This window comes from Eleutherodactylus coqui, chromosome 7 (assembly GCF_035609145.1).
Source record: "Eleutherodactylus coqui strain aEleCoq1 chromosome 7, aEleCoq1.hap1, whole genome shotgun sequence".
In the NCBI taxonomy this organism is placed as follows: domain Eukaryota; kingdom Metazoa; phylum Chordata; class Amphibia; order Anura; family Eleutherodactylidae; genus Eleutherodactylus; species Eleutherodactylus coqui.
Genome location: NC_089843.1, coordinates 100,176,289 through 100,190,541, shown reverse-complemented (window position 1 = coordinate 100,190,541; position 14,253 = coordinate 100,176,289). Strand labels below are relative to the sequence as shown.

The 14,253-nt window shown below is 42.7% G+C and overlaps 1 protein-coding gene across 1 annotated transcript in view; it reads right to left on the bottom strand.

Moving 5' to 3' along the window:
- The window catches only part of ENPP6 (ectonucleotide pyrophosphatase/phosphodiesterase 6), a 33,873-nt gene that overhangs the window by 13,404 nt on the left and 6,216 nt on the right, over positions 1 to 14,253 (bottom strand). Inside the window, exons 2-4 of the mRNA XM_066573476.1 lie at positions 12,464 to 12,643; positions 3,316 to 3,427; positions 3,089 to 3,230 (exon numbers count right to left, since the gene is read on the bottom strand). Coding sequence (XP_066429573.1) covers positions 3,089 to 3,230; positions 3,316 to 3,427; positions 12,464 to 12,643 — 434 coding nt within the window. The remainder of the gene's footprint in view (positions 1 to 3,088; positions 3,231 to 3,315; positions 3,428 to 12,463; positions 12,644 to 14,253) is intronic.

Here is a 14,253-nt window from a genome sequence, read left to right as displayed (position 1 = left end):
GAAGGCGCAGTTCCGAGGGCTAGGTCGCAGGGGAGGCGCGAAGATCAGGCAGCATGTACAGCACAGGCAGGGGAACACTGTCCAAGGCCTTTGACAGCTTTATGGCACCCCAGCAAGACTGTGTCACCGCTCCCCAGTCAAGGCTGAGTCGGCGGGAGCACTGTAAAAGGATGGTGAGGGAGTACGTGGCCGATCGCACGACCGTCCTCCGTGACACCTCTGCCCCCTACAACTACTGGGTGTCAAAGCTGGACACGTGGCCTGAACTCGCGCTGTATGCCCTGGAGGTGCTTGCTTGTCCTGCGGCTAGCGTCTTGGGGAATCATCACAGATAAGCGTCCCGCCTGTCAACCGACAGTGCCGACAGGCTTACAATCATAAAGGTGAACAAAGCCTGGATTTCCCCGAGTTCTCTTCTCCACCAGCGGACAGCAGCGATACCTAAACAATACGTAGGCTGCACCCACGGATGGAAGCATCGTTCTCTATCACCATAAAAAACGGGGACCTTTTAGCTTCATCAATCTGTTTATTATATTCATCCTCCTCCTCCTGCTCCTCCTCCTGAAACCTCACATAATCACGCCGAACGGGCAATTTTTCTTAGGCCCACAAGGCTCAGTCATATAACTTTTATAAACAATGTTTATACATTTTAACTCTCAATTCAATAAAGCGTTGAAACTTGCACCTGAACCAATTTTTATTTTAACTGGGCTGCCTACAGGCCTAGTTACAAGTTAAGCCACATTAACCAAAGCGATTAATGGGTTTCACCTGCCCTCTTATTTGGGCATGGGCAATTTTTCTGAAGTACATTTGTACTGTTGGTACACCAATTTTTTCGGGCCCTCGCCTACATTGTAATCCTAGTAATTTTTAGCCCACCTGCATTAAAGCTGACGTTACCTCAGCTGTGATGGGCAATGCAATGGGATATATTTATGTACCGCCGGTGGGTTCCAGGGAGCCACCCATGCTGTGTGTCCACAGGGACTTCACATTCGAGATTTGTACCTGCCAGTCTCTATGTATTAAAAACCCCGGTCAGACTGGGGCATGCAGTGTGGGCCGAAGACCACCTGCATTTAATCGGACATTACCTCAGCTGTGCTGGGCAATGCAATGGGATACATTTATGTACAGCCGGTGGGTTCCAGGGAGCCACCCATGCTGTGGGTGCACACGGAATTCCCATTGCGGAGTTGTACCTGCCTGTGACTATTTATAAAAAATCCCAGTCTGACTGGGGCATGCAGACACCTTGACAGAATGAATAGTGTGTGGCACATAGGTTCCCCATTGCTATGCCCCCCATTGCTATGCCCACATTTGCAGCTCCTGATGGAGGTGGCACAGGATTGGATTTCTCATTGCTTCTGTACAGCATTATGGGCTATCGCCCCGCCCCTTTTAAAGAGGGTCGCTGCCTGGCTGTGCCAACCCTCTGCAGTGTGTGCCTGCGGTTCCTCCTCATGGCAGACGCACTTATAAATAGACATGAGGGTGGTGTGGCATGAGGGCAGCTGAAGGCTGCGCAGGGACACTTTGGTGTGCGCTGTGGACACTGGGTCGTGCGGGGGGGGGAGGGGTTGGGCAACATGTAACCCAGGAGAAGTAGCAGCGGAGTGTCATGCAGGCAGTGATTGTGCTTTGTGGGAGGTAGTGTGGTGCTTAGCTAAGGTATGCATTGCTAATGAGGGTTTTTCAGAAGTAAAAATTGTTGGGAGGGGGGGCACTCTTGCCGCTATTGTGGCTTAATAGTGGGACCTGGGAACTTGAGATGCAGCCCAACATGTAGCCCCTCGCCTGCCCTATCCGTTGCTGTGTCGTTCCCATCACTTTCTTGAATTGCTCAGATTTTCACAAATGGAAACCTTAGCGAGCATCGGCGATATACAAAAATGCTCGAGTCGCCCATTGACTTCAATGGGGTTCGTTACTCGAAACGAACCCTCGAGCATCGCGAAAATTTCATCTCGAGTAACGAGCACCCGAGCATTTTGGTGCTCGCTCATCTCTAGCAACAATAGAATAAAAATCTACCTTTTTCCTTTTTTATAAGAAAAAAATTATGACAAGTAAAGCAAAAAAAATAGACACATGCAATGCATACAAACGACAGACAGACACACAGATTGCAATCGATCCATCTTTTTCTGGACCAAAAACAGACACGCGTCTGTATAAAACCTAATCAGGGAACAAAACAAGGACTCAGCACTCCAAGGATCCAGTGGGATGAAGTAAACTTCCCAGTAGTTGGGTTGTTGCATGTCATACGTCGAGTCAGTTGCTGTGAAAACAGACCCAGTGTCTGACACGTAACAACCCGACTACTGGGAAGTTTACTTTCTCCCACCCCAATCCTTGGAGCGCGAAGTCCTTTTTTTTGTTCCCCGATTTGGTTCTTTTGATAATACCCATCGCAGACCGGTGGGCATTTTTCTCCTAGACGTCTCTCCAGCCATCCTGGATTAGGATGGGGATTGTGTGACCAGCTAACTGGGACACATAGGTTCAGGCGGGTTTTACCCTGATGCATTAGGGGTCCCCGCCTGGCACCAGGGGAGTGTGCTCCTCACTTATTCTCATATTGCCATTAGAGCACTTGTTGTTTTGTATCACAACTCCACCATATAAGGCGCTGTTCATCTTTTGTTTGAATAAAGCCTAAGGGCAGGGTCATATTTGCAGTGGAGGCTTTTATCAGAACCTCCAGGACTGGCAAAAATTCCCAGATGAATTCGCACAGCATGCTACACTATTTAATCTACTAAAATTATAGAAAGCTGAATAGAAGTCGAGCAGATCTAATTGTAGTCAATCAAGTCAGTCCGGTGGTGTTTGATTCCGCCATAGGATAGAGCTATCTAGACAGGGATTTCATGGCCCTATTCTTGAAATGGAGCAGGAAAACGGAAACTCAGACTAAGTCCAAACACTGGTGTGAACCCAGTCTCTGAGTAATACGAAGCCGTAGCATGGCCAAACTAGCTTCTCAGTTTTGGCGTATGCTCTTGGATAAAACAGAATGTCGCTGCTTTGAGTGGAATTTAAAATTTATAATAAATACATAAATAGTTACTGTAATCTGTTGGTCCAAGTTTTGTAACATTTGATCTACTATTCTAGTGGCATTTTTCCTTTGCTCAGACCAGGGTCCAAAGTGATGACCTTCTACATCAACACGTTCATAATAGACGGCAGCCATTTCAGCACTGCTATTCCTGTAAAAAAATTAAAAATAGTCCATTACATAAATAACCACAACTATGTAAAATACAAAGAAATGTGCAATATGATTTATGGTACCTCAGAGTTTGAACAGCGTCATTGACTGCCCTTGTAAAATTGGCATCTGATGGAAAATTGTAATATTCACGGCAGTAATTGGGTCTTACACCAAGAATTTCAACTTCACAACCTGTAAAAGGGTTACATAATTGTTCTTTTTAATTACCCCATTAATATAAAGGTTACACAAGTATAAACAAAGACAGTCTCACCTCGTTTTATCCATTCCGGCTTGTAGCATATATTTCAGATGACGGGAGTTATATACTCACATACTTCATTGACCACTCGATCTGGTGGTTTTCAAAGGTAGTACAAATCCAAACAGGTAAGAACTTGAAGTGTAGTGAATAAAAGAACTCCTTTTATTGTAATCCGTGCATATAAAAGTCACAGGTTCAGAGGACGCGTTTCAGCCCGCCTTGAGCCTTGATCACCTCTTACAAATAACATTACTAATCTATTTAAATAGTTGAACTAATTAAAAACAACACCTGATCATTAACCCCTTATTATCTTATTCAAAGATCTATCACCCGTTCCCTAAGGGTGAAAATTACTTAATTTGATATATACGGTACTTAATTATAATATAACTAGCTTACCTGTCGCGCGTTGCTGCGAAGACAGACATACATTCATTCGTTTTTATATATCTAGATAACAACCAATCACAGCGCAGCTTTCATGTTACCTCAGTGGTATAATATATAACAACCAATCGCAGCGCAGCTTACATGTTACCTCAGCTTTATAATTTTCAAGTTTCTATGTGAGAAAATTACATTCTGTACGTAAAATGTGGACGCTAATTCTTTTGCGCATAGAAATGAATAATCGAGTTGGGACCCATTAGCGTTTCCTATTTATGACATATTCAATGCCCGTGCCAAATTTGAAGTTTCTATGTGAGAAAAGTAGATTCCGTACGTAAAATTTGGACGCTAATTCTTTTGCGCATAGAATTGAACAATCGAGGTGGGACCCACTAGCTTTTCCTATTTATGACATAATCAATGCTTGTGCCAAATTTCAAGTTTCTATGACATTGGGAAGCGAGAAAATTAGATTTGGTACGTAAAATTTGGACGCTAATTCTTTGGTGCATAGAATTGAATAATCGAGTTGGGACCCATTAGCTTTTCCTATTTATGACATAATCAATGCTCCTGCCAAATTTCATGTTTCTACAACATCGGGAAGTGAGAGAATTAGTGGCAATGATGGAAATCGAACGATCTACGTGGGGGGTCGTAACTGTCGACGACGCACGCATGCGCGCCATTTATCGTAGCATAAATGTACTATGCCTATAGTCTTCCCAGGAGTGTACTCAACAACTTCCCAAAGTTTCATGGCGATCGGATGAATGGTGTAGTAGCGCATAAAGGACAAACAGACACGCACGCAAATTCTGTACGTAAAATTTGGACGCTAATTCTTTGGCACTTAGAATTGAATAATCGAGTTGGGACCCATTAGCGTTTCCTATTTATGACATAATCAATGCTCGTGCCAAATTTCAAGTTTCTATGACATTGGGAAGTGAGAGAATTAGTGGCATTGATGGAAATCGAACGATCTACGTGGGGGGGTCGTAACTGTCGACGACGCACGCATGCGCGCCATTTATCGTAGCATAAATGTACTATGCCTATAATCTTCCCAGGAGTGTACTCAACAACTTCCCAAAGTTTCATGGCGATCGGATGAATGGTGTAGTAGCGCATAAAGGACAAACAGACACACACACACACACACACACACAGACATACATTCAATTTTATATATATAGATATAAATGGATACATGAATTTATACAAATCTACATAATGCTGAATGTCTCAATAAATCGTCATTCCACAGAACAAATATCATTACATAAAGATAATGGATATATTAATGGCAGTAAATCATTATTCTAGATTTGTCTATCACTTACATATTTTAAATGGCAAGTAACGAAGGAATGATTTCATATGTTTTAGTTTATAGTACAGCCTAACCAATCAATCTGTTATAATACATTACTTGCATATCTTATATGAAAATGACATTACATAGATGTCTTGCATAGAAATGAGCATGTATTTATGGCTTTTGTATGCTCATTTCTATGCAAGACATATGTCATTTTCATATAAGATATGCAAGTAATTTATAACTAGAGATGAGCGAGCACCAAAATGCTTGAGTGCTCGTTACTTGAGTCGAACTTTCAGTGATGCTCGAGGGTTCATTTCGAGTAACGAACCCCATTGAAGTCAATGGGCAACTCGAGCATTTTTGTATTTCGCCGATGCTCGCTAAGGTTTTCATTTGTGAAAACCTGGGAAATTCAAGAAAGTGATGGGAACAACACAGAAACGGATAGGGCAGGCGAGGGGCTACATGTTGGGCTGCATCTCAAGTTCCCAGGTCCCACTATTAAGCCACAATAGCGGCAAGAGTGAGCCCCCCCCCCCCCCCCGCACTGTCAGCATAAAGATCGTTCTCCTCTGCCACAGCTGTAACAGCTGTGGCAGAGAAGAACGATGTTTGCCCATTGAATTCAATGGAGCCGGCAATACAGCCGGCTCCATTGAAAGCAATGGGCTGCCGGCGATCGCGGGATGAATTGTCGGGAAGGGCTTAAATATATAAGCCCTTCCCTGCAATTCATCCAGAAATGTGTAAAAATAAAAATAAAAATATACTCACCTGGTCCTGGCAGACAGAGTTCAGCGCGGCCGGCGGCAGTCCTCCTGAACTGCTCTGAACAGCTGTGAGTAGTATTCAGCAGCCGGGGATTTAAAATCCCCGCCTGCTGAATGAGCTGCCTCTGATTGGTCACAGCCTGACCAATCAGAGGCAGATCTCACTCACACACCCATTCATGAATTTATGAATGGGTGAGTGACTGCTGCCTCTCATTGGCTCAGATTGGTCCCTGCGCTGTGACCAATTAGAGGCAGCTCATTCAGCAGGCGGGGATTTTAAATCCCCGGCTGCTGAATACTACTCACAGCTGTTCAGAGCAGTTCAGGAGGACTGCCGCCGGCCGCGCTGAACTCCGTCTGCCGGGACCAGGTGAGTATATATATTTTTTTATTTTTACACATTTCTGGATGAATTGCAGGGAAGGGCTTATATATTTAAGCCCTTCCCGACAATTCATCCCGCGATTGCCGGCAGCCCATTGCTTTCAATGGAGCCGGCTGTATTGCCGGCTCCATTGAATTCAATGGTCAGTGCTCGTTTAATCGAGATGAGTACCGCGTGGTGCTCGTCTCGAGTAACGAGCATCTCGAGCACCCTAATACTCGAACGAGCATCAAGCTCGGACGAGTATGCTCTCTCATCTCTAATTATAACAGATTGATTGGTTCTTTTATTCACTACACTTCAAGTTCCTACCTGTTTGTATTTGTACTACGTATAAACAAAGACAATTGGATGTAAAATATAATAGTAAATGTGATGCTTCTGCATCTCATTTTATGGCAAATGCCTTATGGTATAACAAATACATGGTCAAAACTGGTTATGTGCCATCATTGCTCACAATTTATACGGATACGACGAAAATTCTTTTACATGTATGCATGTATAACTATTGTCTACTGCAGTGGTTCTCAGCGTGGGCATTATTGCCCCCTTTGGGGCATTTTTACTTCTCAAGGGGGCAGCGGAACATAAAGTGGGCGGTAGGGGGGCATTCTGTATTTGGCTTGTTGATTTTTTTTTCTGTCTAGTAACTACATTTTTCTAAAAATTAGTAGTGATATCTCGGTTTTCGTTGATAATCTGTCCAAAGGAAAAAAAAACGGTGAAATCTGAAACCGATGAAAACCGAGGCAATTATTTCATATGAATCACTTATATATAATGAGAGCTGTGTGCACCTCTATCATATAATGTATGATCTTTATAACTCCAGGACTGAACTACAGATCAATCCCACTTCATAACACAGAATAGCCTACAGAACAATTTAATCTGCTGCATTCCATAATGCCGCTGATTGGCTGGAAACGCTTTAAACTTTCACCTGTGTGGGTCTTTGGGAGTTGTAGTCTTAGTGGACCCCAAGTATCTTTTCAGAACACTGATATAAACTACAACTCCCAGAAACCCACACAATTGAAAATTCCAGCCAATCAGGTATAATCTCTTCCTTCATTGCCAAACTGGACCTTCATACCAATAACCCGAGTCGACGCGACCTGTGTCAGTTTCCGAGTCTTGAAGAGATTGCATGCGAAGACGGAGACAAACTTCAAGATGCAGCCTTAGATGTTTTTTGCTCACACCTCAAACAGGCCAAAGAAGACATGCAAACTAGGTTTCATGATCTATGTACCCTTGAAATACCAACATGGATACTCAATCCTTTTTCAGCAGGCGCAGGAGAATTTCATCCTAGATTACAAAAGCAGTTGATTGACTTGAAACACGATAACGAAGCCCAAGCACTTTTCCAACAATGTGGCTATGAATGTTTTGGGTGAAAGTGAAGAATTCCTATCCTATCCTGTGGCAGGAAGTTAAGTTTCTTGTGTTAGCTTTTCCATCTACGTACTTAGTGGAGAGGGGCTTCAGCGCGGTTCAGCAGCTCCTGACAAAAGCGAGAAACAAACTTCAGATATGTCTAAGGGGCGACTTGAGACTGCGGTTGACAAAGATAGAACCAAATATCGCGAAATTGGTGTCAGCTCATCACGCCATTAATGACACAGATTGATTGTGGCAAACATTATTATTATTGCTGTTATTAGTCAAATTTCACTGTTCTTGCATTTTAATTAGTCTTTTGACCATTAAGGATTCAGGTGTATCTTGCATTTTCTTTATACATTGTATGTTTATATCGAATGATAATTAAAGATGGTCTTATTGCTTTCTTCCCCCCCCCCCCAAATTATATCCTACAATAAAATCTATTATTGTATCCACAATTAACCTGTTTTTAAAAATGTTGCTGACAAATACTTATTTGGTAATTTTTAGAGACTTGTTTTCACAATTAATGCTAATCTATTAAACACTATCAAACTTTCCAAAAGAAACTATTTCGGTATTTTAGTTTGTACTTTTAACTTTGTAAACAAGGTAAACTTTGACTGGGTTTAGACTAGTAAGGCTTGGAGGATGCTGGCCAACATCCCAATACCTAAAGGGGGCGCTGGGCTGAAAAAGGTTGAGAACCACTGGTCTACTGGATGGGCTGAAGCTCCTAATTAGCCCCCAACACAAACACATCCGTGGCAGCAGCCTGATTGTGACTATACAGTATGTGTGTTTCAGGTATTGGAGTCTGCCCCACTATGCATGGTATAGCAGTTCTGTTTCATTCACTTAAATAGTGACAAATTGTAGTGATACTAGACAGTCCACCAACAGGAATGGTGCTGTTCATGGGAAAAAATGACTTTTTGCCACTCTTGGAAAGCACCTTAAAAGGTATGTTCACAAGTTGATGATTTGCAGTGGATTTTGTCAAGGATTTTGGTGCAGTAGACTTCAGCCCTGCAATATTAATTCAATTGGAAAAGTGAAATCTACTGCAAGTCCAAACCAAAATCTGCACCAATTCATCCTTAAGCCACTTTTACACAAAATCGTGACAAAGCTCCCCACGATTTCAAATGTGGCACTTTGCCATGATTTTCCTTTTGCTTTTTCGGATGCAGCTCCCTGTGGCCGACTGTGTTTTACCGCACCCCATTATTGTGATGGGTAATGAGCTGCACTAAACTGCCACAGATAGAACAGATTCCGCTCAAAAATCGCAGCGCTGCAAACGAGCGCTATACCGCGATTAACGCGGTGTTCAAAACGCTGCATTATTTAAGGTAAAAAGCACCTGTGTGAGACCGGCCTTAGGAAGTGTTCACACTACAAAATTTCCATAGTGGAAAATTCCCCTTAAAAATGTCCCTGTGTTTCAGATAGAATAATTCACTTTTTGTTTGTCGTTCATTTTATACAGGCATAAAAACCATCGTTGGATTGTTCGCCTAGTGTTTGGTTTAAACAGCTCTCGTTCAGTCCCTCTCATTTGCTTATACAGCTCATGTGAAGGACTGAACGATTCTGCTTTGAGCCAACGATAGCTACCTGTATAAACAGACTGCTAGGGAGAAAACAAGCTAGCCGTGACGTCAGTCGCTCGTTCAAACCAGGATCAGAATTGTTCAAAGCAGAAGAGTTTAGAAGAATTATCTGAAAATATAATATATATATATATATATGTGTGTGTGTGTATATAAGAAGATAGGTGAGCCACAGCCCTTGAGTCGAGAGCTATGGTACACAGGAGTTAGGAAAAGCACTGCAATACTTAGCAGTTTGAACACACATAAGAATTGGATGGCTCATTTTTACAAGTTTGTCTGGCTGAAGAATTTGGTTTACTTTTTCTTCTTGTCTAGACAGAAAACTGCAGGAGTCTTTTGCATGGTTTCTTTGTACTCGCAGTTAGAATGCACGGCTCTAAAATGTCTACACCCCTGTTACAATGCCAGGTTTTTGTCAGGTTAAAAAATATGACAAAGAGAAATCATTTCAGATTTATTTCCACCTTCAATGTGACCCGTTATCTGTACAATTCCGTTAAAAAACAAACTGAAATCTTTTATATGAGCTTTACACGTACATAGGCACAATTGTGCGCGCCTTAACACAACATTTTTTCGCTATGAACAAGGGGTTTTGCGCATGTGTCAGAGTATGTTACTGTACTTGTTGCACACAGGACACAAACACACAACGATTGAGATGGCCAATTCGGCTAATGCGTTCTAGTTGCGTTCTTTTCCCAGCGAAATTAAGCAGTGTTTCACACTTCTTCTTGCATATTACATGCTTATTTGCGTACCCCACATTGGCTGCTATGTGGACATTTGGTGCGCAAATACCCAGAAATATAGAAGCAAGCTCTATTTTTTTTTTTGCACGACCAAAAAAGTACTCAACAAAAAACGGAAATGTGAATGAACTTATTGACATTAATGGATACTATTCTCTGTGTATTGCATGCACAAGTTTTGAGCAAGTACATGTGAAGCCAGCCTTGGGGTGAAAAAGTAAGAACAAAACTAAAATTATGTAGTTGCATAAATGTGAGCACCCTCTTATAAGTGGGGGTGTGGTTGTGTTCAGAAGCAGCCCATCACATTTAAACTCATGTTAAATAGTAGTCAGTACTCCACTGCCATTATGTAAACTGATTCTGAGTTCCACATATAAGGTTCAGCTCTTCTAGGAGGATCTTCCTGACATTTTATTAGTTGCATCTTTCAGCAAAAGCCGTAAAGAGCTTACAGCACATCAAAGGGGTCTGATTGTTAAAAGGTGGCAGTCAGGAGAAGGAAGGGGGACAAAACATTTCCAAAGGCATTACATAGGAAGACGGTCATCAAGAAGTCGACTAAATCTGGCACAGCAATGACATTACCATTACCATGACAAAAAACATGTCATTTTACCAGGGGTATGAGGACTTTTTATATCCACCCTATCATTCAAACCCATCACATCAAATTTCAAGTGAGTCTGAAAAAACAAGAACACATATACTATTTCCCTGGTATAAGTAACAAGATTAGATACTTAAAACACAGATTGGTAGCACTATCCCACAGACCAAATGCCACACCGTCATGACCTCCAGAAGTAAGCAAATGCAGAAGACAGGATTGCACACACTACCTGAAATTGCACCTTCCTACTGGCAGGGTGTGAAAGAGGACCTCAGGTCCTCTTTCACACCCCACCACTATGGTCTAGGAGACTCAAACACCAGCCCCTCTGGGAGTATACTTCTATTACTCTTCGCCAGACTCTGATGTTTTCACGCTTTACTTGATAAAGGGCTGTACTGCCCAAAACCATGATTGGATATACTGTGAACATCTGATGCATCTGTAATAAAAAGATTTACAAACTTCTGCAAATTCAAAAAAGTGTGTGCAAACCTGTCTTTTGAATTTTGGCAACAAAGTGAGAGAGTTCCACCCCACAACTCAATTTTTGGAATAAGAAAGTGCACTGATTGACCGTATATCTATAAAATATCTTCCATCAGCAACCAAGAAAAGAGGACAGCCAGGGATGCAGAGAAAACAGTCACACCCACGATATAAGACGACTTTAGTATCATAAATGACACGTGGGGACTAAGAGCCCTGCTAGAAATTTTGCATTGGGGCTTAAAAGCTTCAAATTATGTTTTTGGTGCCATCTGAGACAAAAGGGGATATTAAAGAACATGTGCCTAGATTTAGGTCTGTAATGCACATGGTTTAGGCTGAAAAAAGTTTCATACGATTTTATGAAAGCCGAGCAACTATTATTTATTTACTTTTCCGCCCGATCACGTCATTTTATTTAAGAGCGGGGATAAGGTGGGGTAACATTGTAGATCACATTCATCTAATGCTGCTTTTTAAAATGTTGCATAAAAAGTCACACAGCTGCTCTATATTTTCAGCATAGACTTTCACACCGCAGAGAAAGGAAGTGTTTGCGCCATATTTAACATACAGCATGCAGCGTTTTGATGAATTTGTTGCAGAACAGATGAGTACTTAGGCTAAAAGTCACATGATAAATCCCACCAAAGTTCTCACTTCACCTCATGGATGACGCACTACTTACTATTTCTTCATTTTAATGGTTCATCATGATTTAGATTACTTAATCTCAGCGATTCTCCATTTCCAGCCGATTTGGACAGTCCTGTCTACAAAAATCTTTACTTTACATTTAAAACTTCTGATTCTTTACAATTCAATGGATTTGCAAGAACACAAGATTTTTACCATGTCAAAGATTACAATTTTCTGAAACGGTAGCAGCGGTTAATGTTAGAACCACACAAATAAACTAGATGTATTTACATGCTGTTTTGTTACAGTGTGGTGGAAGGTACCTCTATAATTTCAGATTAGTTTAAAGGATTTAGTGTAAAATGGACGATCCCCAACCCAACAGAGCAATCAGAGTAGATTCACCACTAATTGCCTGAACATTTCCTCCAACATTAAAGAAAAATCACGGGTAAATTCATGACTCTTGTGAGCGGACATGACTGTAATCATTTATACAATCTATTTCATATAACACAATTTACTGTAAAGCTGAATACCAAGAGGATGAATATTTCCCGTAAAGGGACAATTACCTGGCCAATAGTACATGGAAACTTTCCTTTTTGCTCTCTCCATTGTGACCCAGAGTGGCTCCGATCCATTCCACCACATTGGCAGAAGACTCTCTTTATTAGCACCAATATTAAATGATGTATTGGTCTTCGGATCCCACATATAGTTCCCAGTCATCTGATGGACTTCACAGTGCCGCCCTGCAGGAACACAACTTGTAATGCAGTAAATCATCCATTCCTTTTCCGTAATTATTGTGATCTCTATACAATCAGTGTGCAGCGCACAACATGTACACTTTGTAACATGGCAGAATAAACTTACTCTCAATTTTTTTCAGAAAAAAATACAGAGTGAAAGCAATGCTCCACCAAAAGTCAGCAAGTTTAAACATTGGTAAGGCATCTGACTGTTATCATACAGGTCATCCTGAAGTGGTATTCAGGCTTCTACAATTTGATCAAGATGTGTACCAAGCACCATATTCATGTTTAACAAAGTTTTGCTTACCAGCAATAGATCATTGCAAAACTTGTATGTGCGGACCAGGTTTTTTTCTCTCTTTTGAATGTATGTGTATGGAAGGAATAGTGTAGTCTCAATTCTTTTAATTCATGACAGATGCTTAGAGGTATTCAATATACACTATGTTGACAAAACTATTGAGACACACATAGAAGGGTGATGAAATCTGATTTTATTCACATTTTTTCTATACGGTGTTGGGCCGCCTTTAGCCTCAATGACTGCAGTAACCCTCCTAGGCTGCTTTCCATCAGATTCTGATAGATGTGTGGAGGGAAATCCCTTCACACATCTAACAGAGCTTCAGATAGCGATGTGGGGAATGGTGGGTGTGCACAGACCACTACACAGGGACATGAGCCCCAAGGAAGATTTCATGGAAAATTTTAAAATGTCGAAAAACCGGATTTGTTTCACCAACATCGTGCCAAGACTAACAGGATTTGTTTTTACTTGTTTTCATAATGAACATTGCTCTTTGCAATTAAAATCATTGTAGAATGGGTGTGTGTGGCCTAGGCATGGAAGAGTAGAGTCGCACCGCACGGAGCTCCGGAGCCATTACCCATCAGAACATCGCTAAAACAGGAATCTACTCCACTTACCGGCATGAGGAGAGGGGGATGGGGGAAGGAGAAAGGGAGACTCGCTGCCCGCCAGCGGCACTCCGCTGAGCCGCTACATGACAGGTCCGAGCGCCACTGACACCTTGCATAGCTCCTCCACCATGGCGCCGGGACACCTCATGGAACGGGCGCCATCCTGTATGGAGAATCTGGGCACCCTGCTCCTATGCTCAAATGGACACGCTGCCGACGAGGGAGCTCCGAAGCACACGGGAGAGATGCCGGAGAGCAGGTACACAGGAGACCATAGGAACGCCGACACTCTGCTCTGCACACCCAACATGGCGCCGTATCTCCGCGTGGAGAGGGTGCCCTCCAGCAGCAGGGATGCACGTGCCATGCCCCAACACCCAGAGAGGCACACAGCGCTGGTGGGAGACTCACAGCAGGCGGAGGGCTCATTGAGGTGCCAGCAACCAGGTGACGGGAATAGCTGACACCACGCACAGCATCCACACTATGGCGCCGGACCCCTGCAGAGTTCAGGCACCCTCCTGTACAGGAGACCCGGGAGCCCCGCTCCTGGTGCGTGGGGACCAACAGCAGACACGGGTCAATGAGGGGGACAGGGACACAAACCAAGGGGCACACCAATACCTCCACACCCCTGCAGTGACCCCCCCATAAAGGCTACTTGGCCTCAGTAACACCAAGGAATC